We start from the raw sequence: 27,051 nt of genomic DNA on the forward strand, positions 1-27,051 counted from the left end.
TTGCTCAGGAACTCATATCAAGAAAGGAACAACTTAATCAAAAGAGCTTAGGAAGAGCTTAAGAGTGAGGATTTCAGTGCACTGAAAATATTTTAGACAAGATTGGAAAATTGGCAAAAATCACTGGAAAGCACATTCATAAAAAATTGAGTTAACCCAAGTGGCCAGATCAGAGGGGACAGAGGAGACAAAAAAGTGATAGATGAGATAGATAAGGGACATGGAACCAGCTCACAGTGTGAAGACCAGGCTTGGGAACTTGAACCAAAGCCTGGAACAAGTGTAAAATCACCAAAGGGCTGGAGTTAGTGACATAACCAGATTTGTGCCTGAGGGAAATATAAATACTTCTTGACAATTTTATGAGGGTTTTTTCATCTTTGTTCCTTCATGGAATGATTTAGTTCTAAGATGATTTTTATTCTCATGTTATAATTGATAAGGGAGGCTTCTGACTAACTGCAGTGCTCTCGCCATTAAACCTGCTCAGATTCCAAGAGTATACTATGGACATTATGCAAGAAATGTGATAGAGATGGCTTATTTAAGTGTGTACACATCCTGTATTCTGGAATACCTGTTCAATTATAACTGAAATATTTCATGTTAAGTCTCATTTCTTCCTGATGGAAATGTTGTACACCGCTAACATAAGGGAAATTCTTTGCCTACTCCATGTTTTACATCACTGAATTTGCTTCACTTAAAAAACTCCACTGGCCATAAAGAAGGGTGACTCTAAGGCACGTTTCTGTTCATTAAACGACAACAACAACAAAAAAAAACAACCCTACATTCTGAAAGTAGTGAGGATTGACGAGGAATTCTGTTGTTGTTTAGTCTCTCAGTCATGTCCAGCTCTTTGTGACCCCATGGGCTGCAGCACGCCAGGCTTCCCTGCCCTTCACTATCTCCCAGTTTGCCCAAACTCATATCCATTGAGTTGCTGATGCCATCCAAGTATCTCATCCTCTTCTCCTGCCCTCAATCTTTCCCAGCATCAGGGTCATTTCCAATGAGTCAGCTCTTCTCCTCAGGTGGCCAAAGTATTGACCAGGAATATTTTCTTCAAATTTAGTTGTTTTCATTTTAAATTTCCACATCAGGAAAATGAAAATTAAAAGCAACAACAAAGATAATGTGGACCCTGAAAGGGCTTTTTGCAGCTTTAGAAATACCACAGTCATTGTAGAAACTCCCAGTTGTTACCAAATTAAGTCCTATTTCTATATGAGGAGAACATAGCCCAGCTCCCTGAAACTCCACCTATTTTCACTGTATGCTAATTTAATTTTATGTTCCTAAATAGGACAGGGAAAAAAATTAAAATTGTTCAGTCTGCTGATGCTGCTAAGTCGCTTCAGTCGTGTCCGACTCTGTGTGACTCCACAGACAGCAGCCCACCAGGCTCCCCCATCCCTGGGATTCTCCAGGCAAGAACACTGGAGTGGGTTGCCATTTCCTTCTCCAATGCATGAAAGTGAAAAGTGAAGTCGTTCAGTCGTGTTCGACTCTTAGCGACCCCATGGACTGCAGCCTACCAGGCTCCTCTGTCCATGGGATTTTTAAGACGAGAGTACTAGAGTGGGTTGCCATTGCCTTGTTCAGTCTAATACTCCCCAAACTTTAAAAATAAAATCCTGCTAAAATAGCAAACCTTTGACAGCTGAGATTTAGCAAACTTCATTAGGGAGAAAAGGGACAGTCACAGAGAATTTTCCTTTTTATAATGAGATTCTAGGACTTTCATATTGACACTAGAAGATAGGACTCAAAAAAAAAAAAAAAAAAAAATTTGAGCTCAAGTTACCCCACTGCAAATCTGTTTTTGGCAAGACTCAGATTAAAGAGTGAAGTTTCATGTCTGCAAATGAGAATCTTATCGAAAAAATAATTTCCAATATCATTCTAATGATAATGAGTGCAAACAGTGCTGCATTTTAAAGATGCAACAGATTGCTCTCAAAATTAAATAGATATTCTTTACAAATTTAATATTTCAAATAATTTATAGTAGAAATGAATATGCTGTGTGTGTTAGTCACTCAGTTATGTCTGACTCTTTGCAACCCCATGGACTGTAGTCTGCCAGATTGTTCTGTCCATGGAATTCTCCAGGCAAGAATCCTGGAGTGGGTTGCCATTTTCTTCTCCAGATTATGCCATAATTTAATAAAAATAACTTATGGTCAATATAATTTGAGAAATACACAGCCATTGAAAATAGATGAAGGGAAAGTAAACAAATAAACCACTGGTCAACTAGGATAACAATGACAGTCATTTACAAAATGCATAATTTACAAGCTTCTTCAAATACTGTTATTTCCATTTTGTCTCATAAAAATACAGTGAGGAAAACTACAGGTCTCTTAACATTATGTTATTATTGATTTCATCCTACAAATAAGAAAACTTAGTTTGAAGTGGTTTAAATAACCTATCCAAGCTAATACAACATTGTTGGATGACAGGACTTAAGCTCCAAATGTGCCTACTCCTCTATCCTATGGCTGAATTCCATTGGGATACTAACAATGTTCACACATGATTACAAAGTTGTGACTGCTTCTTCTATACTTGCACAAAGGATACACGCTAAAGTCAGAACTTTTATCAATAAATTAATCAGTCAATATTTTTTCAATTAAATAGCCTCTCATATTATTGCCCATAAGCCATCTGATATATTTTTGTGGAATAAGTTAAGACAGGAATTAAGCATCAAAAACTGAAGCATAAAGTTGAATAGGAAATTGCTGTTTGAACTTAAAATTGGAAGTGAATGTTTTATTATAATATTAGTAATCATAAAGCAATTTATTTTACTAATTCTAAATTTCTGTCTTTTTAAAACAAGTAAAATGCATGTTACTGGCAAATGGAAAATGAAAAGATTTCAACTTTTAGATTTCTTAATCATCTGACTGGCACTCCTGATACAAATGGACTTTTGTGTCTATTACTCCCATCCTGTAGACCCTGAAAAGCCCTTAATTCAGTATCACCCACACAAGGCAAGAAAGCCAGAGTTATCGCCCTCTCTCCTTCCTCTTATCACCTCTACTCAGTGTTTCCTGTGGAATAAAATGGATTGTATTTGTCGCTTACATGATTCTTTCACACTAGAGAATTCTAACAGTGATGTATTCGCCCCCACCTGCACAGGACCTTGTTTTAATGCTGTTATAGATTAAGGCAATGGCACCCCACTCCAGTACTCTTGCTTGGAAAATCCCATGGACGGAGGAGCCTGTTAGGCTGCAATCCATGGGGTCGCTAAGAGTCGGACACGACTGAGTGACTTCACTTTCACTTTTCACTTTTATGCATTGGAGAAGGAAATGACAGCCCACTCCAGTGTTCTTGCCTGGAGAATCCCAGGGACGGGGGAGCCTGGTGGGCTGCCGTCTACGGGGTCGCACAGAGTCGGACATGACTGAAGTGACTTAGCATAGTATAGCATATAGATTATGGGCTTTTAACTGATAAACAGTCTGTCCTTTTCAATATCAACAGGAAAGTTTTGAAGTTATGCAGTTGTTCACTTTTCCCTTTTTGCATAAATGGGTAATAAATGGAACAGCCTTAGCATGGAGACATACAGGCTGTACTCAAAATGTTCAGTTCCTTGACAGGGACCTTCCTTGTACTAAAACCACTCTCAATCCAGCTTATCAGTGAAGGACTAGAAGCTGCTGCTTTTCTAGGCTATTTTACAAGTATAATACTTTATCAAAATCTTTATCTTCAATCTACTAGCCTTTGTCTATACCTTTGAGTTCTTCAAAGATCTTAGAGGCAACTAAAACATCATTTTCCCTCTTAAATACACACTGATATTTTCCTTGTTAAGTGTACATTTGCCTACTTAAAAAATACATCTGTTATTGCAACTAAAAAGAGAGTTTTGCTTACATTCTCCTTATCTATATTTTATTTTTATCTATGCTATCCCTTATGTTTTCAAAAAGGCTATATTTTATTGTCATAAGGCTCCTTGAAAATATCCATATTTTACAAATGGCTCTATACACCAACAGTTTATCCGTATGGGCAGTATATAATTATAGAATTGCCTGTCCTTGAAACGAATGCCAAAATATATTTACATTTTTTAGAATTGTTTTAGAAGAAAATATTTTAGAGGAAAAAATCATTAATATTATTCATTGTTGTGTAGCAACTATAATGATGAGTTTTCAAGAATGAGTAAACTTTTTGTACTTGACAATTAATAATTTTAGATGGGGTGTACTTCATAACTGTTTTTGCAGTATTCTTGTGTTTTACATTATCTCAGAGTAAATGCAAATTTACTCTGTAGAAAGATTAATAATTCTGTATCCATTATAATAGTACCATCAGTTATTCTTATAATCAATTGATTTAAAAACTCAAAACTTATTTTTATAGATACCTAAATGGTCAATTTTGCCATTTATTGAGCAAAGGCTAGCTATGGAGTTCATCTTCGTATACCTTACATACGCTTTACTGCCTGAGCCACCAGGGAAGTTATACCTTACATACATTACCTTATGTATGAAAGTGAAAGTGAATTTGCTCAGTTGTGTCCAACTCTTTGCAACCCCATGGACTGTAGCCTACCAGGCTCCTCTGTCCGTGGGATTTTCCAGGCAAGAGTACTAGAGTGGGTTGCCATTTCCTTCTCCAAGGGATCTTCCCAACCCAGGGATCGAACCCAGGTCTCCTGCATTGTAGACGCCCGGGGGAAGTTATCTTATGTATAATACACATTTAATGAATATGCTGAAGAAATAATTTCAAAAATTTATATCATTTCTGAATTTTATTTTATTACCTACCTAATTTACCATAGCTACATGGGCAAAGCAAAGCTATGTGCACTCATTACAATTGCTTGGCAAAAATTGTTTTTTCAAGAAGAATGAAATAGTTTTTGACAGACATCCTAGAAATTATATTCCAGAATATATTATCAAAATACCAACACCTCAGAAAGAATAGCTATTTCAGTCATTACTCAAATGATACAGTCATATACATTTTCTGACCAAAGGAATTATTAAAAATCTTTGGTTTATTTACTTCTAAAGTATTAAAATTCATTAAGAAGTTTCAGCTCTATGTTCATAGATTGATAAGACTTACAACCTCAGTGTTTCAAATATGCTCCAATCTATGGGACAGATCACTGAAGAGACTACTACAATCCCATTAGAACAGTGAGGAACATTTTTAATCAGTGACACATTGGTCTTATCTCAGATGATTGTGAATTTTGGTTACAATCCATTGGATCCATTGAGTTTTTAGGTGACATCGGCCTAATGCAAATTCCTGGCTAAACGAGTGGCAGTGGATGTTAAATACTCTTGTACTCTGTAATTTAATGCATATTTTAATGAAGTGAACAGTCAGACTTCTGACAGGCATCAGCAACTTTGAAATAGAGTCTTCCAAATTTCTCATACAGTCTGAAAGTAATGAGATTTGTTCCATAAAGTGATGAAATTTATGCCATAAATTATCTCTAAGAGAAGAGTGCTTCTTAAAGCAGAATCATTTCCTTGGTAGAGATCAGATTTTAAATAGTTGTTTAATAAGAAATTTGGGGGAAAGCAGTCTGAACTATGTTCTCTCAGATAATTTTTGCCCATTATCAAGGAAATGGAGTGCCACATGGTATCTGAAGCCTGCTATACTTAGGAGGAAAGCCACTGATGTACTTAGTGTGCTAAAACTTGGTGCTTAGACTCCATCCCTTCTTTAAGTATATATCCCTTTACTCTTCAACAATATTCACTGAGGACTTTCCAGGAATCAAATTTTCTTTCTCAGAGTATTCAGTGAGTGTTTTGTTGGAGTTTTTACTCTAAATCATCCTTTAAGAAAAAGAACATGGGTTTCCTTGGTGGCTCACTGGTAAAGAATCCACCGGCCAACACAAGAGACATAGGTGGGATCCCTGACTCGGGAAGATCCCACATGCTGCAGATCAACTAAGCCCAGGCACCACAATTAGTGAGCCTGTGCTCTAGAGCCCGGGAGCTGAAACTACTAAGCCCATGCACTCGAGAGCCCATGTTCCGTAGCAAGAGAAGTCACTTACATGAGGAGCCCTTGCACTGCAACTAGAGAGTAGCCCCCACTCCCCACAACTAGAGAAAATCCCACACAACAATAAAGACCCAGCACGGCCAAAAATAAAAATATAAATATAATTATTTAAAAAAAAGAAAAAAGACATGTTTAAAATGAAGGCCTTTGCTGAAAAAATATTTTGTAATATACTAAAATCATTTTGTTTAATAAGTAACCATTAAACTTGACGCATTGTAAAATGAGGCTAACTTTTTCTTAGGCCCTTTAACAATTCCCCTACATGTATTCTCATCTTAGTTATCATGGTATTTTCTAGTGCAATAAAAGTCTGTAATTGTCAACTTCTAGATAGTCTAGTCAGTGGAGTGCTTGGAGATTGACGTAACTGGTGAGCCATATGATGGATATGATGAATTTCAAATTACCTTTAGAGGGTAAGTTTATGTTCATTGCCATAATGCTGAAGCCCAAATATTTACTTCATGAATCATAATCAGAAAACTTCTTCCCTCATAGTTCCCATACAATATTTAAATAAAATACAAACATTATTGAATCAGAATTCTATCCATGCATGATAAACAGATGAAACTGCCCAGGTGTACGGTTTAACAAACAAGGAAGCACAGAATATACATAAATAACTGTGTATACATTAACAGAGATTTCCTGAGTATCTGTTATGTACTAACACATCTTCTTGGTGCCAAGAATATAGCAATGAACAATATACTATAAGAAGCTTATAAACTATGAGGAAGGCAGATAAGAATAAATAATTGTAAACAAATCAATAAAATAATTTCATAATCTGATGAGAGCACTGAATGGGCCATGTGTTGGAATAAGATGTTGGAGAGAGAATCAGGTAAGAATTCCTCTGAGAGAGGGCATTTGAATTGACATATAAATGATGAGCCTTCAAGAAAAGAAAATAGATTTGTTGCCTTACTTCTGAGTGATTTATAATGGCCATTTTAACCATTCACAATTACTCTTTATCTAGAGGCTTCTAATCAGAACTTTTCTTCAATGTGTTTCTGACATGATTAATTCTATTAGTTCACAAACCACCAAACCAAGTCCTATAAAACTTTATTGCAACCATATCATACTTTGAATAAGAGAAATAACCTAAATATTCTTTTAAATATAGTCACGTGCTTCCAGTTTTACACTTCTTACCTTATTTTTAAGAGAGCCATCACTAGCCAAGTACGCAAGTGAATAATAATAATGTTATAATATTTCTTACATATGTGCTTCCCAGTAACTCTGTGAGGTTGGTAATATTGTTATTCTTTTGTTTTATAAATAAAGAAACTACAGCACAGAAAGGCTGTATAATTTTCCCAAGATTTAAAACTAGTAAGTAAAGCATTTTAGAAAAGAGCTCAAATACTAAGGCTATGGAGAATTTACTTTTTTAAAATATAAATTTATTTATTTTAATTGGAGGTTAATTACTTTACAATATTGTATTGGTTTTGTCATACATTAACATGTATCTGCCACGGGTGTACACATGTTCCCCATCCTGAACCCCCCTCCCACCTCCCTCTCCATCCCATCCCTCTGGGTCATCCCAGTGCACCAGCCCCAAGCATCCTGTATCATGCATCAGACCTGGACTTGCAATTCATTTCACATATAATATTTATTTCAATGCCATTCTCCCAAATCATCCCACCCTGGCTCTCTCCCACAGAGTCCATAAGACTGTTCTATACATCTGTGTCTCTTTTGCTGGCTCGCATACAGGGTTATCGTTACCATCTTTCTAAATTCCATATATATGTGTTAGTATACTGTATTGATGTTTTTCTTTCTGGCTTACTTAACTCTGTATAATAGGCTCCAGTTTCATCCACCTCTATTAGAACTGATTCAAATGTATTCTTTTTAATGGCTGAGTAATACTCCATTGTGTATATGTACCACAGCTTTCTTATCCATTCGTCTGCTGATGGACATCTAGGTTGCTTCCATGTCCTGGCTATTATAAACAGTGCTGCATGAATATTGGGGTACACATGTCTCTTTCAATTCTGGTTTCCTCAGTGTGTATGCCCAGAATCAATATAGTGAAAATGAGTATACTACCCAAAGAAATCTATAGATTCAATGCAATCCCTATCAAGCTACCAATGGTATTTTTCTCAGAGCTAGAACAAATAATTTCACAATTTGTATGGAAATACAAAAAACCTTGAATAGCCAAAGCAATCATGAGAAAGAAGAATGGAACTGGAGGAATCAACCTGCCTGACTTCAGGCTCTACTACAAAGCCACAGTCATCAAGAAAGTATGGTACTGGCACAAAGACAGAAATATAGATCAATGGAACAAAATAGAAAGCCCAGAGAATTTACTTTTAACCACAATACCACAGCCACCCAAATAAAATCAACAAAATGAAACTTTTTTTTTTCAATTTTTCCTAACTTAGAGCTCCTCGATTTTTAAGAATGTTACTTCAGCCTTACCAAGTTAAAATAGTAAGCGGAATCCTGCCAATTGCATTGTCACTTTGAATTTGTATAACAAACTTTATAGATTGGACCTATTTCCTCCCAGGTACTCTACATATAATGCCAGTAACAGTCACCACATAAAGAATAATGCTGTAAGGTATTGGTGCCTGGACCAAATATCCAGGCTTTCCTCCAGAAAGGATTAGTAAGTCTCATTGTATTCAGATTACAAAATAAGGATGTATGTTCTAGAAGAAAGGCTTTCCTAATAGTTCAGTGGTAAAGAATCCAACTGCCAATTCAGAAGATGTGGGTTCAATCCCTGGGTCAGGAAGATCCCCTGAAGAAGGAAATGGTGACCCACTCCAGTATTCTCACCTGAGAAATCCCATGGACAGAGGAGCCTTGTGGGCTACAGTCCATGGAGTTGCAAAAGAGTTGGATAACTAAGTGACAAAACAGCAACAGCAACAATCTTCTCTAAATATCTGGAGACTTCTTTGCAAGTCTCCAATATAACATGATCTAATAATCTTATAATGATACTTAGCAATGATCACATTAGCTTCAGATTCTCACAAAGAACATATTTGACTGTTTTTCTGGAGTTAGTCCCTCCACTAATCTAAGTTACCAGTTCTCAGGCTAATTTTTGCATTTTTTAAATCAATCACAAGGCATTCTACTGTTTCCAGGATTCTGGAATTCTAATTCTGCAAGAATTCTCAAAAGTCACGGACAATGGCATTAGGATCTCAGCTTCAAGGTCTTCAGTGATAAACCATGGTTTAAAGGGTGCATATTGCTGTATTGCCATGTTTCCATTCTAAAACCAAGGAGGAAGATTTGAGCTCTAGCCACCTAAACCAAGAGTTAAGAAAGAGCCCCTTTTCATTCTATTAATTTCAAAATAAATACATCTCTAGGAGGGCACCCCTTGAACTCTAGGAATAGCCTGGATAGCATTTGGATTTGCCACATGAATAATTTAATTACAGCAGAAACTGTAGATAAAATGTATGGTTTCTGCTTAAACAGATAATATGTTCAAAAAAACTAAGATGAAGGCATACACATTCATAACACATACAATATTCAGATCACCTAGTACAAACATTAAGAAATAAATTTGACCTTTAAACCTAATTTCAATTAAAATTTATGTGAAGGCGTATACAGTGAATGTTACTTTATTTTTCAGAACTTTCATTGAAATAAAATGCTCTGTGAGATTTCTTAGAAAAAGATTTTCCTTGTATACAATTTTAGGATGGTGTCATTTAATCATCTTACTGACCAAATCTCTAAATGACAGGAGCCATGTACTGATCATAATTTCACATATTCTTCTAAAAGATAGAAAAAAAGCTAGCAAGAATAATTTATTTTTTTTCTGAAGTACTTGTTCCAGTGTTCTCTGTTCCTCGAAAGATAGCTTTATTGTTTAATCTTTGGTTTTACGGGGGACACTTTCAGATCTAATCTATAGTCTTCACATTGAAGAGCATGATAAAAGGAAATTTGTAACCAGCTCAGTGCTTAAGATGTAAAGATTTATTCAAAGCATCAAACCTTTCAGAGTTTTATGCTGTAAGGTGGGAAGGATTTTTACAGCAATGTAAATAAATGTGAAGGATTTTTACAGTAATGTTAATGTTAAAGGAGCACACTGCCCACTCCTAGGAACTTCTTGTTGTATAAGCAATGACTTTGAAAGTAGGGATGGTGCAGGAAGTCAAATGAGGCAAGAAAATGATGGATGAACTGGCGAGGTCAAGAAAAGAAAGAGGCTAGGGAGGGAGGCTGCAGACAACAGACAGGGGCTTTAGTGTAAGATCAGTAGATTAAATTTGAGAAGAGTATTTAGAGGGGCTGGGGACAGGCACATGGAGGCTTCCAATGAGAAGAAGTAGACTGTAACAGAGGCATTCTTTAAAAACAATCAAATAAAAAACAAAAGAACTAACATGTTTCTTGAAAAGAGATTCTAGACCAGGAAGAGCAACTGGTATGTAAATAAAGCCAAGTTCAGGGAAAGATTGATTGAAGCTGCTAATGGCTAGAGTGATATTTTTATTTTTCTAATTTGTGATTCTCATTATTCAAAAATCCCTTTCAAAAGTCGAACACGACTGAGCGACTGAACTGAACTGAATGGCTAGAGTGATATTTTTATTTTTCTAATTTGTGATTCTCATTATTGAAAAATCCGTTTCAAAAGTCTAGCATCCTCTTATGACTAAGCCTTGTAGTATTAGCTCTTCCTCAGAGTATTTTTCAGGAATCCATTGTATATACTTCCAGCCACCACTGATTTCAGGCAGAGGCCCTGAGGTCTTTACTAGACCATTATCTGTTATTGCCTCTCCCAGATAACTACCATGAGTGTAGCTACCAGGTTACAAGACTTGAAGATGCCAAAGTCACCAAGAACATGAGCCTCATGGAAAACTATCTCTAGCCTATTACAATTTTCTATGAACTCACTCTGACAGGAAGTTTAGAAGCTCTACTGCTCCATAAGAATCTATTTACCAACAAACCTAGTTAGTGAAATTCTCTTTCTTAGCAGGAAGTACCTATCCTCTATAAATCATTCATTCAGTTGCTAATGGTTATTTTCATGGATCTGATTGGCCTAGAGAGATGTACAACACACTGGACAAAAAACTACTCAGAGGGGGGTACACAGACTAGACCTCTCATGGCAGTACTGTATAGCAGTTAGGCTGCCTAAATTCAAACCCTGCCCTTCCCCTACAGCCTACAGTACCTATCGAACCTCTCTCAGTCTATTTGCTTATCTGTGAGATGGAGATGTTCACTCTTGCCATCTCTTGTTTGACCACTTCCAGTTTGCCTTGATTCATGGACCTGACATTCCAGGTTCCTATGCAATATTGCTCTTTACAGCATCGGACCTTGCTTCTATCATGAGTCACATCCACACTGGGTATTGTTTTTGCTTTGGCTCCATCCCTTCGTTCTTTCTGGAGTTATTTCTCCACTGATCTGCAGTACCATATTGGGCACCTACTGACCTGGGGAGTTCCTCTTTCAGTATCCTATCATTTTGCCTTTTCATACTGTTGATGGGGTTCTCAAGGCAAGAATACTGAAGTGGTTTGCCATTCCCTTCTCCAGTGGACCACATTCTGTCAGATCTCTCCACCATGACGGGCCCGTCTTGGGTTGCCCCACGGGCATGACTTAGTTTCATTGAGTTAGACAAGGCTGTGGTCCTAGTGTGATTAGATTGACTAGTTTTCTATGAGTATGGTTTCAGTGTGTCTGCCTTCTGATGCCCTCTTGCAACACCTACCATCTTACTTGAGTTTCTCTTACCTTGGACGAGGGGTATCTCCTCACCGCCGCCCCTTCTGACCTTGAATGTGGAATAGCTCCTCTATTCTCACAACTGAGTGACTGAACTAAACTGAACTGAGATGGAGATAATAACAAAACGTCTTTCATAGTAAGTTATTATGAAATAAGTAACTTGATATAGTGTGATACTCAGCAGTTAATTTCAAAACTATCATTTGAATCAGAATGGTGTTCTTCCTCAGTCTACACTGGGAATCTAATAACCCAACAAATCTTTCTCAATGACTGCAGATACTTTGAAATAAGTGTTTTGCATTGGAAAATCTAGGGCCTCTTTGGGATTTTTAATGCCCAAATCAGTCCGCTAGTGTTGCACAGATCAGCCTCTCCTTCAGCAAGAAGGGAACCAGCAGAACAACCACAGCTGCGGAAGGGCAAGGTGCAGAAACAATGATACTCAGTTCAGTTCAGTTCAGTCACTCAGTCGTGTCCGACTCTTCGAGACCCCATGAATTGCAACACACCAGGTCTCCCTGTCCATCACCAACTCCCGGAGTTCACTCAGACTCAAGTCCATCGAGTCAGTGATGCCATCCAGCCATCTCATCCTCTGTTGTCCCCTTCTACTCCTGCTCCCAATCCTTCCCAGCATCAGAGTCTTTTCCAATGAGTCAACTCTTCGCATGAGGTGGCCAAAGTACTGGAGTTTCAGCTTTAGCATCATTCCTTCCAAAGAAATCCCAGGGCTGATCTCCTTCAGAATGGACAGGTTGAATCTCTTTGCAGTCCAAGGGAATCTCAAAGAGTCTTCTCCAATACCACCATTCAAAAGCATCAATTCTTCAGCACTCAGCTTTCTTCACAGTCCAACTCTCACATCCATACATGACCACTGGAAAAACCATAGCCTTGACTAGACGGACCTTTGTTGGCAAAGTAACGTCTCTGCTTTTCAATATGCTATCTAGATTGGTCATAACTTTTCTTCCAAGGAGTAAGTGTCCTTTAATTTCATGGCTGCAGTCACCATCTGCAGTGATTTTGGAGCCAAAGTCTGCCACTGTTTCCCCATCTATTTCCCATGAAGTGATGGGACCAGATGCCATGATCTTAGTTTTCTGAATATCGAGCTTTAAGCCAACTTTTTCACTCTCCTCTATCACTTTCATCAAGAGACTTTTTAGTTCCTCTCCAATTTTCTCTCATGTTAGCGATAAATTCAGGCTAAGTCCTTGCTGTACATCAGAAGGCTATGCAAAAGTCCTTCTTTGCAACTAATAAAGAAAAGGGAGACAACTTCTGACAAGTTTGCTTCGCAATTTAAGATCTCACAATGGGACTTGCAAAATAGGAAGCAGTATAGCAGATTGAATACCCATCTCTCATGCTATTTCCTCACTCAGAATTTCCTTCATCAAATACCATGTTGTAATAACAAACTTTTCCTTAATTTACTGAGGTTATTTGGTAGAGGAGCTCCAGGAATGTCCCAGCCCTTGGGATGATACGGTAGATTTTTCTGGAATACTTAACCACATGGTAAAGAGCTTAACTGTTCTCACCAATAAACTAGTTGACCATGCTAAGAGATAGCAATATTTCTTCCATGGATTCTATGGCTAATCCCATTGTATTTACTAAATTTAAAAGTAAAATAATTCACTGAAAGCTAAGCTCATATGAATGGATAAAGAAGTCATGGTCCATAAATACAGTGGAATATTACTCAGCCATAAAAAGGAATGCATTTGAGTCAGTTCTAGTGAGGTAGATGAATGTAGAGCTTATTATACAGAGTGAAGTCAGAAGGAGAAAAATAAATATCACGTATTAGTGTATATGCATGGAATCTAGAAAAACGGTACTGATGAACCTATTTACAGTGCAAGAATAAAAATGCAGACATAGAGAACAGACTTACGGACACAGAGGGAGAATGAAAGAGTGGGACAAATCAAGAAAGTAGCATTGAAATATATACACTACCAAGTATAAAATAGGTAGCTAGTGGGAAGCTGCTATATAACACAGGGAGCTCAGCTCGGTATTCTGTGATGACCTAGTGGGGTGGGATGGGGGTAGGTGGGATGGAGGCTCAAGAGGGAGGGGATATATGTATACTTACGGCTGATTCACTGTTATACAGCAGAAACCAGCACAGTATTGTAAAGCAATTATCCTCCAATTAAAAATAAACTTATAAAAAGAACATTGGCTTCCCTCATAACTCAGTCAGTCAAGAATCTGCCTGCAAGGCAGGAGACCCAGGTTTGATTCCTCAGTCAAGAAGATCTAGAGAAGGAAATAGCAACCCACTCCAGTATCTGTGCCTAGAAAATCCCACTGACAGAGGAGCCTGGCAGGATACAGTCCATGCGCTTGCAACAGTCAGACATGACTTAGGGACTAAACCATCACCAATAAAAAGAAAATAAAAAAATAAGAAAGCTAGACTATCCTTCAAATAGAAAGCATAGATAAAATTAACTTTAAGTAATTAGTTGAAATATTTCTACTCTCACAGACTACCTGAGTCAAGATGCATTGATATTTCATAAAGTGTCAAGTTCATAAAGAGAAAGGCCTTGTGGACAGTCGTCACTGAGACAAAAGCTGTGGACTTGAATGAACACACAAGTGAGTCACTCTGGCAAAGAAATTGGAGGCAGAACTTTCCAAGGACAAATGGCTTGTTAGATCTGTATAACTTCTGAGAACTCCAAGTTTTCATTCCAGAATTTTCAACTTCTATTTTATGAAAAGGAAAAACTAGAAAGTATAAAAGATGAGAAAGTCACAGAGTGGCCACTGCTTTAGATTATTTGTGGTATAGGAAGTTTCTAGAAAGGAATGAGAAAACCCCAAACTCATTCTTGTCTGGTAAGTACTGTGAAGACAAAAATTGGCGTCTACTTCTTAATTTTTTTCTCTAAATGAATCACTGTTCAATTCTACTTTTAGAGTCTCTGACTCTTAAATAGTGGCTTTTTAAAGTCTGTCAATTTTAGTTCATTCATAAAAGCAAGCAGGCAAGATGAAAGGTATTCACTAAATCTTCGAAGAGGCAGTACCTGGACATTTGGATCCCCAATGCAATCTCCTCTAAAATTCACATTAGAGAAAAAAATGCCCTTTAGAATCTAGGTTAGCTTGAAAAGGAATTTCTACCAAGGGTAAAGCTCTCCATTTACCATTTTCTCATTTCTCAGTAATCCTTTCTTTGCAGGCAAAAATGACAAATGGAAAAAACTTATTGCACATGTGCCAGTGTCATTCCTGTTTAGCAGAGGAAGGCAGAGCAATCAGTGCATCTGGAAACCAAACCAGGAGGTGACATTTTAGCTGTCCAAATCTTTCTTTGGAAAGTAGGAACATAAGACATAGGAAACATCATACATGAGTGCTCTGGTTGCTCATGGCAACCTGAGCTGCACTTGGCAACCCACCAACCCACACACCCTTGGCTTGGGTGTCCAGGTGGCCTTCCATGGGGAAAAAATGATCATACACATGGTAAATGGAGTTAATACAATAAAGCCAATATAAACATGATGTTTTATCTTCTGACAGCATATGAATGTGCAAGCATTAAGTTATAGGAGAAAAGGGGCTAATTTTAGATTTGTTCCTAGCCCTCTCCATGTGAATGGTGTCGCTGTGAGCCCAGCAATGAAGTTCACTGTGTTGTAGCAGACTGCGCAGTTCCTGAGTGTGTCAACCCAGTCTATGAACCAGAACAGTGTTGTCCTGTCTGCAAAAATGGTAAGACCATACTGCATTAGCTTTCAAAGAGGGGTTAGTGCAAAGTACAGATATGCCACCACTGCACACCATTCAATGCAGAAGCCCTCTGAGATATACCTGTGTGATTTTTCAATGTGGGCATGGTCAATTAATATTTTTATCCCACCTTAAAGTGAAAATAATCCAGCAATGGGTGAATCATGAAGTTTTCCATCTGGGGAATTAGAGCTCTTACAAGCTGACTTTGTTGTGCTCCCTATTATTTATTGTTGATTTATAAAATTTTGGAACGAACGCAGTACCATCTTTTTGTAGTGATTGGATTTCTCTTTCATGGAGGCTATGAAGCAGTTCCTAGTATATACCCAGGATAGAGAGTAGCATAAATGCCAGGTATTTTGCTTCGTGCATAGACAAGACTTAAAGTTATCAATGAATTACAAAAACCAATTACTCATGCACTTAATAGAAATAAGAAAGACTAGAAAGTTTGGAGCTTTTATTCTAGGTCTTTAGTACAATGAACAAGTACGCTTATAGTAACTACCATGGAGGGGAACTTGGTTTATAAGTTTATGGGTTCTTTCTGGCCCTTATATGAAGGAGAGGTTGAAATGACTGGCATGCCAATCACCCAAAGTCAAGGCCATGCCGCAGAGAAAACAAGGCAGTGCTATAAATCCAGGAAAACTTACCAACAAACTCAAAATCACACTCTTGCCATGATTTTGATTGTATATGATCAAAATATACAATCATATATCAATCAAAACATAAATCTTCAGTATGTAACATTCTGTCAGTGCACAAGTATCTGCTTGAAAAGGTAGGTCTAGCTCTTAATTAAGCTGAGGTCACTCTAATGTTGAATCCCTGCCTTCTTCCTTGGATTAGCAGTTCTCATCTTCCTCTGTTATTGTGTATTTTTGTCTAGAATCTGGTATTATGTAAGCTCACCTACTAATCTTTTCCCTTGCAGAGTTATAATTAGTAAAACAAACCAAAAACAGGTTACTTAGCAAAAAAAAAAAAAAGCAGTTCTGATTGTTTTTATACTATTCATAGTGTTTTGGCATCTTCTCATATGACTTATAAAGAACCCTTATGACATTTTTCAGGCACAGTTTTTGTTATTTCTCATCATATAAATCTGTTAAGTCAAATGTTAAACAGCACACCTGGGTTCTCTTTTTCTTCTTATCCCTCCATCCAACTCATCCGTGTTATAGGGACCATCACTCTGACTTAGAAGATAGAGATAAATATCCTCCTGAAGTTCAACCTGATCTAACATATGCAAAGGTATCATCTTTAAGACTTTATACTGTTAAAAGGATATTGAAGAAATTGGAAAAGATACAGGGAAGAACAATAAGATGATTTAATGCTTGAAACATAGGACCTATGAGGACAGACTGAAGGAGTTTGCATAATTTGTCCTGGAGAAGAGAAGGCTCCAGGGAGACCTAACTGTCATAAAGTATATGAATGGTTAGTCTAAAGTAGAAGAGCACCTGTTATTTTTCATTTTCTCCAAGGACAGAAGGAAGAAAAAAATCAGCTTCCTAATCAATCTTTAAAAATAGGATTGACAACTCTTTGACTAAAGACCATTTTTTTTCCCCCAGAAGCAAGTGTCTAAACAGGTCCTTGAGGATCTTCTCTTCCCTGGATGGACCTGGTTGGCTGTGTTTTACATTTAGGGTAAACAAAACTATCCTTAGAGTTTAAAACTCTCACCTTGACATACTCAAAATACTTGGAAAATTAAAATATATAGACCATATATTTAGAGTACAGGTTTTAAACATATATCATCCTAGGTATTCCCCACCCAAACCTATAATATATCTAGAGTTCATGTTTATGTCAAATGTTAAACTAGCCTCTACAAACTTAGTTACACTGTATTTTATATCACCCAACATTATCCTATATCTCTCTGCCATGTGTGAGAGTAGAAATTTGTCCTCAAATGAAACACTCTTTGTACATTTTGAATATAAAAATGAATAATGAATGAATTTCAACTGTTCGATTCATTAGGTAATCAATTAGTAACACTTCAGTATTACTGAAAAGTCTATGTGGAGAGAAAGAAATATATTCGTTAAGTTTTTCATGAAGAACTGCAAAACAACCACTTTTCCAATCCCTAGCAATTTTTCTTTTTCTAACTCAGGAAAAAGAACCTAAATTAGAATTAGTCCAAAGACTAACTTTGAATGTGATATAACATTATGACTTGTTAACTTTTATTATTAAGCACCACTAATTAATCACTTATGCCCCAAAGCAAAGTGTAATCGTTGTCTATGAAAAGCATATTAACGATTGCTGGAGAATCCTTATGACCACCAGTGGTATCAGTCTCAGTCTCAGTTAAGTTGCTCAGTAGTGTCTGACTCTGCGACCCCATGGACTGCAGCACGCCAGGCCTCCCTGTTCATCACCAGCTCCTGGAGTTTACACAAACTCATGTCCATTGAGTCGGTAATGCCATCCAACCTTCTCATCTTCTGTCATCCCCTTCTCATCCCACCTTCAATCTTTCCCAGCATCAGGGTCTTTTCAAATGAAAAGTTCTTCGCATCAGGTGGCCCAAATATTGGAGTTTCAGCTTCAACATCAGTCCTTCCAGTGAATATTCAGGACTGATTTTCTTTAAGATGGACTGGTTGGATCTCCTTGCAGTCCAAAGGAACAAAGTTTTCTCCAACACCATAGTTTAAAAGCATCAATTCTTCGGCGCTCAGCTTTCTTCATAGTCCAACTCTCACATCCATACATGACTACTGGAAGAAAATATTTGACTAGACAGACCTTTGTTGACAAAATAATATCTCTGCTTTTTAATATGCTGTCTAGGTTGGTTATAACTTTTTTTCCAAGGAGCAAACATCTTTTAATTTCATGGCTGCAATCACCATGTGCAGTGATTTGGGAGCCCAAAATCTTAAGTCAGTCATTGTTTTAACTGTTTCCCCATCTATTTGCCATGAAGTGATGGAACCAGATGCCATGATCTTAGTCTTCTGAATGTTGGTTTTAAGCCAACTTTTTCACTCTCCTCTTTCACTTTCATCAAGAGGCTCTTTAGTTCTTCTTCACTTTCTGCCATAAGGGTGGTATCATCTGCATATCTGAGGTTATTGATATTTCTCCTGGCAATCTGGATTCCAGCTTGTGCTTCATCCAGCCCAGCATTTCTCTTGATGTACTCTGCATATAAGTTAAATAAGCATGGTGACAATATACAGCCTTGATGTACTCCTTTTCCTATTTAGAACCAGTCTGTTGCTCCATGTCTAGTTCTAACTGTTGCTTCCTGACCTGCATAGAGATTTCTCAAGAGGCAGGTCAGGTGGTCTGGTATTCCCATCTCTTTCAGAATTTTCCACAGTTTATTGTGATCCACACAGTCAAAGACTTTGGCATAGTCAGTAAAGCAAAAGTAGATGTTTTTTCTGGAACTCCCTTGCTTTTTCAATGATCCAACGGATGTTGAAATTTGATCTCTGATTCCTCTGCCTTTCCTAAAACCAGCTTGAACATCTGGAAGTTCATGGTTTACGTATTGTTGAAGCCTGGCTTGGAGAATTTTGAGCATTACTTTACTAGCATGTGAGATGAGTACAACTGTGCTGTAGTTTGAGCATTCTTTGGCATTGCCTTTCTTTGGGATTGGAATGAAAACTGACCTTTTCCAGTCCTATGGCCACTGCTGAGTTTTCCAGATTTGCTGGCCTATTGAGTGTAGCACTTTCACAACATCATCTTTTAGGATTTGAAATAGGTCAACTGGAATTCCATCACCTCCACTAGCTTTGTTCGTAGTGATCCTTCTAAGGCCCATTTGACTTCGCATTCCAGGATGTCTGGCTCTGGCTGAGTGATCACACCATAGTGAGTATCTGGGTCATGAAGATCTTTTTTGTATAGTTCTTCTGTGTATTCTCACCACCTTTTCCTAATATCTTCTGCTTCTGTTAGGTCCATACCATTTCTGTCCATTATTGAGCCCATCTTTGCATGCAATATTCCCTTGGTATCTCTAACTTTCTTGAAGAGATCTCTAATCTTTCCCATTCTATTGTTTTCCTCTGTTTCTTAGCATTGATCACTGAGGAAGGCTTTCTTATCTTTCCTTGCTGTTCTTTGGAACTCTGCATTCAAATGGGTATATCTTTTCTTTTCTCCTTTGCCTTTTGCTTTTCTTCTTTTCACAGCTATTTGTAAGGCCTCCTCAGACAACCATTTAGCCTTTTCGCATCTTTTTCTTGGGGATGGTCTTGATCCCTGCCTCCTGTACAATGTCACAAACCTCCATCCATAGTTATTGAGGCTATGTCTGTCTATACTCTGTCTATCAGATCTAATCCCTTGAATCTATTTCTCACTTCTACTGTATAATCATAAGGGATTTGATTTAGGTCATACCTGAATAGGCTAGTGGTTTTCCCTACTTTCTTCAATGTAAGTCTGAATTTGGCAATTAGGAATTCATGATCTGAGCCACAGTCAGCTCCTGGTCTTGTTTTTGCTGACTGTTTAGAGCTTCTCCATCTTTGGCTGCAAAAATATAATCAATCTGATTTCTAGTATACCAGTGGTACCAGTGGTCCCGTGGTACCAGTATTTTTGAGCAAATAGACTGAGCCCAAGGTTTGCTTGCTCTCATTCTTTGTCCAGTAGATGCCAACAGATGACCCAGATGTAGAAGAGCCAAAGGGGCGATAAGTGTGTACTGTAAGAGAGTATACCTAGAACAATTTCTTTAATTTCCAACACATGATAAGACTATCTTATTCCAAATGAAAAGATTCATTTGCACAGCATCGTGTAAACTATTTTTAAGGTATGGTACTATTTTCTTATATTGAAAAACAATAAAGAAGAAGATAAAAATCTACCCTATGGATTGAAGGTATAGGCTGTACATTCTAATTTGTAAACATCCCTATAACATTTTCTACATTATCTTAAATCTTCAAAAATGCTGAAAAAATTTAACTTGCGTAAATGCCAACTATATTGGCTGCTAAATACTTTCTTTCTACATGCTAAGATTGATTTTTCTGCCTTCCTGAATTATAACTTGCCAAGAGCAAGAGACATTAAAGATATAAATGAAAGTTTAAAGCAATAGAATCTACTATAAACAATATTCAGTTAATACAAAAATCATCATTCTCAGATTAAGACCAATAAAAAAAGGAAGTACAGTGATATATATGTAGGTAAATGAAGTTTTCCCAGAAAAGAGTAAAATGTAGCAATTGCCTTTACAAATAAATATTTTTAACATTGTATGTGCAAGGTAATCTGATCCCTAGATAAATAATGATAGTCTCTTTAGTCTTTATAATATGTAATTTGCAAGAATAAATATAAAGTAATATACTTCTAAAACTTTTCTCTAATGATGTAAAAAAAATAATTTTTAATTTCTTGGCCTCCATGTTTTCTTGTCTCATTTCCTGGCTCTCAATGAGTCTTCCCTGGTGGCTCAGACAGTAAAGAATCTGCCTGCAATGCAGACGATCCCTGGGTCATAGGATCCCCTGGAAAAGAGAACGCCAACCCACTCCAGTATTCTTGCCTGGAAAATCCTATAGAGAGAGGAATCTGGCAGGCTACAGCCCACAGGGTTGCAAAAAATCAGACATGACTGAGAGACCAACACTCAGTGTTTACCTCAAGCAAGATTTTCCGATGTCTGACAATGAGTATAACCAATCCACAAAATAGATCCCATTCTTATTAAAGTTAGGTTAGCACCAAGAAGACATAATCAATTTAGTCTGAGTAAAATAGAAACATTAAGGAAATATGTGAACAGCTGGGCATACACAAAACAGGAGGAGAAAGAGAAAAGTAATTTTTTGGGGGGAGGATTACAGTGATTGATGTAGGAATTTATTGTTTTAAAAAAATTTATTAAAAAAAAATTTATTAAGCATTTGCTTCTCCCTCCTCTATACATCTTCATGAACTTACAATCCAAATGCTTCCCTGAAAGATACAATATTTCTAGACTGTTTTTCTTCCACCAAGACTCTGACTTTGGCCTGTCTTTCAGCTCCAGTCCTTTCCATGGGAATTAATATTCTTTATGTTTTTTGTTTTTATAATATGAAAAAAAGATTAGCACAGCATCTACATAAAGACAATATTTCTATTTTGGAGTATCATATAAATATTTAAAATATTTGGTATCTGAGCATTCATTTGACTAGTGAAGTATTTGGTCATTAGATCATCCAAATGACTAACTGCATTTTTTATATTTCATCTGCCAATATGTCAGTGAGTTTTTTCTGCTTTTCACTGAGATAAATAGTCAGTCATATTCATGATTTGGAAGAAAAAGTCACTTCATGAAAAACTGAAATAGGAAACACCCTCCATAAACATTAAACAAGGAGTTTTCATATCCTTTTCAACTAAACTGAATTTGTTATAAGCCCTGTTCAAATATTTAATTTCATATCCCTTACTGTCTTCCAGTTTAGTAGTGATACAAATAAAGAAGGAAATAGACTAGCCGAAAGGTAAATGGAAAGAAGACAGCAAAGGGATGGGCAGTGCACAAATAAGAGAAAGGACTTTGGAGCCATCCAATGCCTTCTAAAGGTGCTTGGCTAAAATGGTGCTATGTATCAACACATATGATGTTAATATTCCTAATAAACAAAGAGCTCCTTGAGATAAATAAGAGAAAAAAACAATTCCACATGGAAGAAAAGAGGCAAAAGGTATACAAAGAAAATTCACAGGAGAAGAAAACCAACTGTCTAGTAAATATATGAAAACACACAAACCTCACAAGGGATCAGAGTGATAGGGATTAAAACAAGGAAATACCACTATTGTGTTGATAATAATTTGAGACTGATGATACCTCAAATCAGCAAAGATACCAAGAGCTGAGAAAATGCTGGAACAACTTTTAAGAAGGCACTATCAAAAATGTTCATGTAATTTGAAGTTAACAGTTCCACTTTTTGTACTTCATCCCACATTTATGAACTAAATTTCCACTGCATTTTAAGAGCTTAAAGGTGGGAGAAATGTAATAGTACTTCAGTGGAGTAATAAAAGTATATTGCAGCCTGATGTTTTTCACTGCTGTGTAAAATAAACAAGGAGTGTAAGAGTAGACTATCCATCCTTTATATATAATATAGTATTGTAGTCTATATATAATATATACATTTTAAGTGATATATTTAAACATCTTAATTTTTAACTGATATACAATTTTAAACAGATAGATATTAAATTTGTATGTACATAAAGAGCCAAGTGTGGATACACGATAGAATATTAGGGGTGATTCAATGATTGCTTTTAGGGAGTAAAAGTGTGAAGGCAAATGTGAGAGAGACAAGAGTTAACCTCTTTAAAATATTAAATCTTTACAAATCGAGAATAAAACCAGCAGAAAAGTACACAAACAGGCAGTTCACAAGCAAAATATAAATGTTCAAAAAATATAAAAACTATTCAAGCTCACTAACAAATTAGATTTTTATTTTTTAAACCCTTTGTTATCTTTGTATATAGCATAGGAAAAGTTCTGTAACAATATACACCAAATTTTTAACAGTGATCCAGTGACCAGAAGAGTAATTAAAGGATAGGGATCGAACACATTTCTCCTGCATCTCCTGCACTGCAGGCAGATCCTTTACCACTGAGCCACAGGAGAAGCCCATTTGTATATAAAGATGACTAAAATATTTTTTTTTTCTCTAATTTTATTTTATTTTTAAACTTTACATAATTGTATTAGTTTTGCCAAATATCAAAATGAATCCGCCACAGGTTTAATAAAATAAGACTAAGGGTATATTAAAATACATTTACCTCAGCCCTAAAAGACAGAATCATGCTTAATACATAAACATTAAAGGCATTCTTAATAAGCTCAGGAACAAGACAAAGCTCTACACTATTATTGAAAATTCAAATAGATAGTAGGCATGAACTAGCTAATATAATCAGAAAAGAAAGAAGTCAGAGGAAAAAAGTCAGGAGACAGAACATCTATTATTTGCATATGAGAATATACTTGAAAAATCCAAGAAAATAGACTAAAAACTGCTATAAGGAAAATTTAGTAAGATAGTAGAGAAAAAAATTTGAGAGAGCAGATCTCTCTGGGCTTCCCAGTTGACACAATGGTAAAGAATCTGCCCGCATTGCAGGAGATGCAGGTTCGATCCCTGGGTCAGGAAGATCCCCTGGAGGAGGAAATGGCAACCCACTCCAGCATTCTTGCCTGGGAAATCCCATGCACAGAGGAGCCTTGTGGGCTACAGTCCACGGGATCACGTAAGATTCGGACACAACTTAGCAAGTACACAACAACAATAACAAAACATTTTTAATGATGTATAATATATTTAGCTTCCATTTACCATTATGTTTTTATCTTATGTAATACATTTTTAAGCTTTAATTTCAAGTGGCTCAAAATTATGAAAGTAATGCATAACAGTGATATCTACTTAGAATCAACAGATACTAGGCTTAAAAACATTAAAATAAATATTAATCTGTGGGGGAGATATATATGTATATATAATATGAAAGTTTTAAAAAGTCACAAAATCTTACAAAGAACTATTTGTAAATATAATAAGACAATTTAAATGTAATTTAAAAATGATGACTAATTTCTAAATGTGAGAACTGAAATTTGTTAGAATGCTATTTCTCTAAAGATAAATGTTAATCTATCAAATTTTCCATGTGATATAATTTTATTTTGTAAGTTGGCAAAAGTTGGAAAATTTTAAGTACATGAATGTTTTTGGGAAGCTTGGGAAATTCAATCTACCAGATATATTAAAATCATATGTAAAGGTATAATAATTTTAAACAGTGTGATAGTGGAACAAAAATAGATAAATATAACAGAAAATCAGAAAGTAATTCACATTTGCATTACAATTTAACATACTCTTCATGTGACATCCAAGCATCTGATGAAAGAATATATTATTCTAAAAATATAAAAGTTAATAATTGTTTTACAAAAGTGAAATTACATTCTATTACTACCCATTACACAAAAATAACTATCAGTTGGATTAAAGACCTCAATCTAAAAAATGTGATCATAAAGGGATTTTTTAATCTAAACATCAATTTACTCTTAGGACAGGAATGGTCTTCCTAAACATAAATGCAAATAAGGAATTTATAAAAGGAAAAATTAAAATAGTGTATATCTTTGAACAGTAGGCTAATAAATGATTTTACTTTCTTTCCTTTGCTAGTCCATAGTTCCTAAATTTCTTGTAACAAACATTTATGATCCCTATGGTTTAAAATTACTATTTAAAAGAGAAACTAAAAAAATTCTTTAAAAGGTAAAACAAAAATATTTAGTTATATAATTAATAACATACCTCTTATTAGAAATTGCAGTTATTCTTTGTAATAACTTCTACTCCATAATTAGTGAACCAACTAATAATTCTTCCACTTGACTTTCAACTCCTTTAACTATGAGATTCTTTGTAAAGAATTTGGAAAACTTCATTGCCCATTTTATGTACTTATTAGGATTAACATATTCACTTAAGTCTATCCATTTACATCTTCATGAAGCTATTTTGCAAATCAGCCTTTTAAGTGTGAAAACTGGTCTTTCACCTCAATTTGATATTTTCTCACTTCCTCTTAGGTAGACAGTAACAAGTGAAACAGAGACATTAAACAAACACACTGAAGAAGAAAAATGTTCTGGCACTTGCACATATCCATTGGCTACAGAGTCTCTGAAATATTTCATGATGAAAGCACATCCTATGAAGGGCAGTTTCAAAGTCTGCATTTCATTGATTCCATAACTGAAGGTCAGAATTATCATATTCGTATAGAGTAGATGTCAAAACAGAGTAACTATAAACAGACATTTTAATGAGCTACAAACAATAATTTCCCATTGCTTTCACAAAACTTACTCCAAAATATGAAAGGAAATATTTATATTTATGTTGTCTAAAGCCAACAGGATTCCCTCTTAATTCATCAGCAAATTAGATTTCAAAAAGATTATTTTACAATGTTGACACAATGAAAATTAATGCTACATTCATTTCCTGCTAATACCATCTCTTCTTTAATTATCAGGGCTACCCAGTCCTTTAGAAAATGAAAGGAAGAAAACCAACATATGCAAAAGTGAGACTTTTTCTCTGTGTTTTCTCCTCAAAATACAGAAAATGCATAGGGACTATTTTTTCTCCATGTAAACATTTAGGTCTGTTTCTCCCACAAAACACACACTTAGCATATGTTAAGAAGAACTCACTCCTTGGAGCGCCATGTAGTTCTTTGATGTCCAGGGTATCACTCCCCAGGGCATCTGGGGGACTGGAGGGAGGGTGATGCACGTGCTTGTACTGAATATCTTTTTCTTACACATTCAGATAACCTCAAAGGTAATCTAGTTCAAAACAGCAGCTTGACAGAGTGCTAAATATAGCTTCCAGAACTACCCATGCATTCTACTCTTAATCCCACCTTCCCTCTCATTCGTGAGACTCTCTTCAACCATGTTTTTGTAGAACAGTGCTGACTTCTAGGATTGTATACAGTAATCTCTAACAAAACACCTCTCAACTGTGGATGATGGCAAAGGGGCAATGGGGATCACTAACAGGTTCCTTGGGAGTTGGATTTGATTCTAGGAGTAATCACGTGAATGAGGTCTGACAAGGAAGCCAAGACACTCAGTCCCACCAAATCTTTTCTAAGGGAGACTCGAGTCACTGACCATGCGGGAACTACACAAGGGATCATGTCAGGGGTGTGGAGCCACCGGTCCATAATGACTCCCAAGCTCTCCCTCACACAGCCCAGACATCCATGTAGCTCTCAGAAGCCCCCAGAGACCAATGGATCACTGCTGATGATGAAGGCGCAGAGTAAGGGAGAGTTTCCCTTCATGCAAACCTCCTTTCTGAGGTCAATGTATTAGGAAGTCCCTCCTTCACCTCAAGTCTTTGCCATATAGAAGCTCAGGCTTTTCAGACACAGAGCAAGCTATATTTGGCCCCATCCCCTTTTCCCTTCACTAATTAATGTAAACCTTGTGAAGTCAGACAAAAATAAAACAAAGTTGCCATGCAAATAGTATTCCTTGACCTGCTTTGAATTTGAATGTCTTCAAAAGCACCTGGCAAGATGAGCCTAGAGGGCTTCCAGGATGGTATAAGTTACTTTAACTCCCACAGAAGTTTCAGAGATCTGAGGCAAGGGCATCTAACAGGCTCATCTCTGAGGCACAGATTCCCTTTCTTACAGATAAGACCAAACTTCTTGGGTTTCTACATCCCATATCACTGGTATAGAAGGGATCCAGAACTCTGGGTCCTCCTGAAAACATCCTGACAC

At 36.5% G+C, this 27,051-nt stretch overlaps 1 protein-coding gene across 1 annotated transcript in view; it reads left to right on the plus strand.

Annotated features, from left to right (window-relative positions):
* VWC2L (von Willebrand factor C domain containing 2 like) overlaps positions 1–27,051 on the plus strand; it is a 213,461-nt gene that overhangs the window by 14,795 nt on the left and 171,615 nt on the right. The window contains exon 3 of the mRNA XM_019985486.2: positions 15,525–15,654. Coding sequence (XP_019841045.1) covers positions 15,525–15,654 — 130 coding nt within the window. The remainder of the gene's footprint in view (positions 1–15,524; positions 15,655–27,051) is intronic.

This window comes from Bos indicus, chromosome 2, assembly GCF_029378745.1.
Source record: "Bos indicus isolate NIAB-ARS_2022 breed Sahiwal x Tharparkar chromosome 2, NIAB-ARS_B.indTharparkar_mat_pri_1.0, whole genome shotgun sequence".
Classification (NCBI taxonomy): Eukaryota; Metazoa; Chordata; class Mammalia; order Artiodactyla; family Bovidae; genus Bos; species Bos indicus.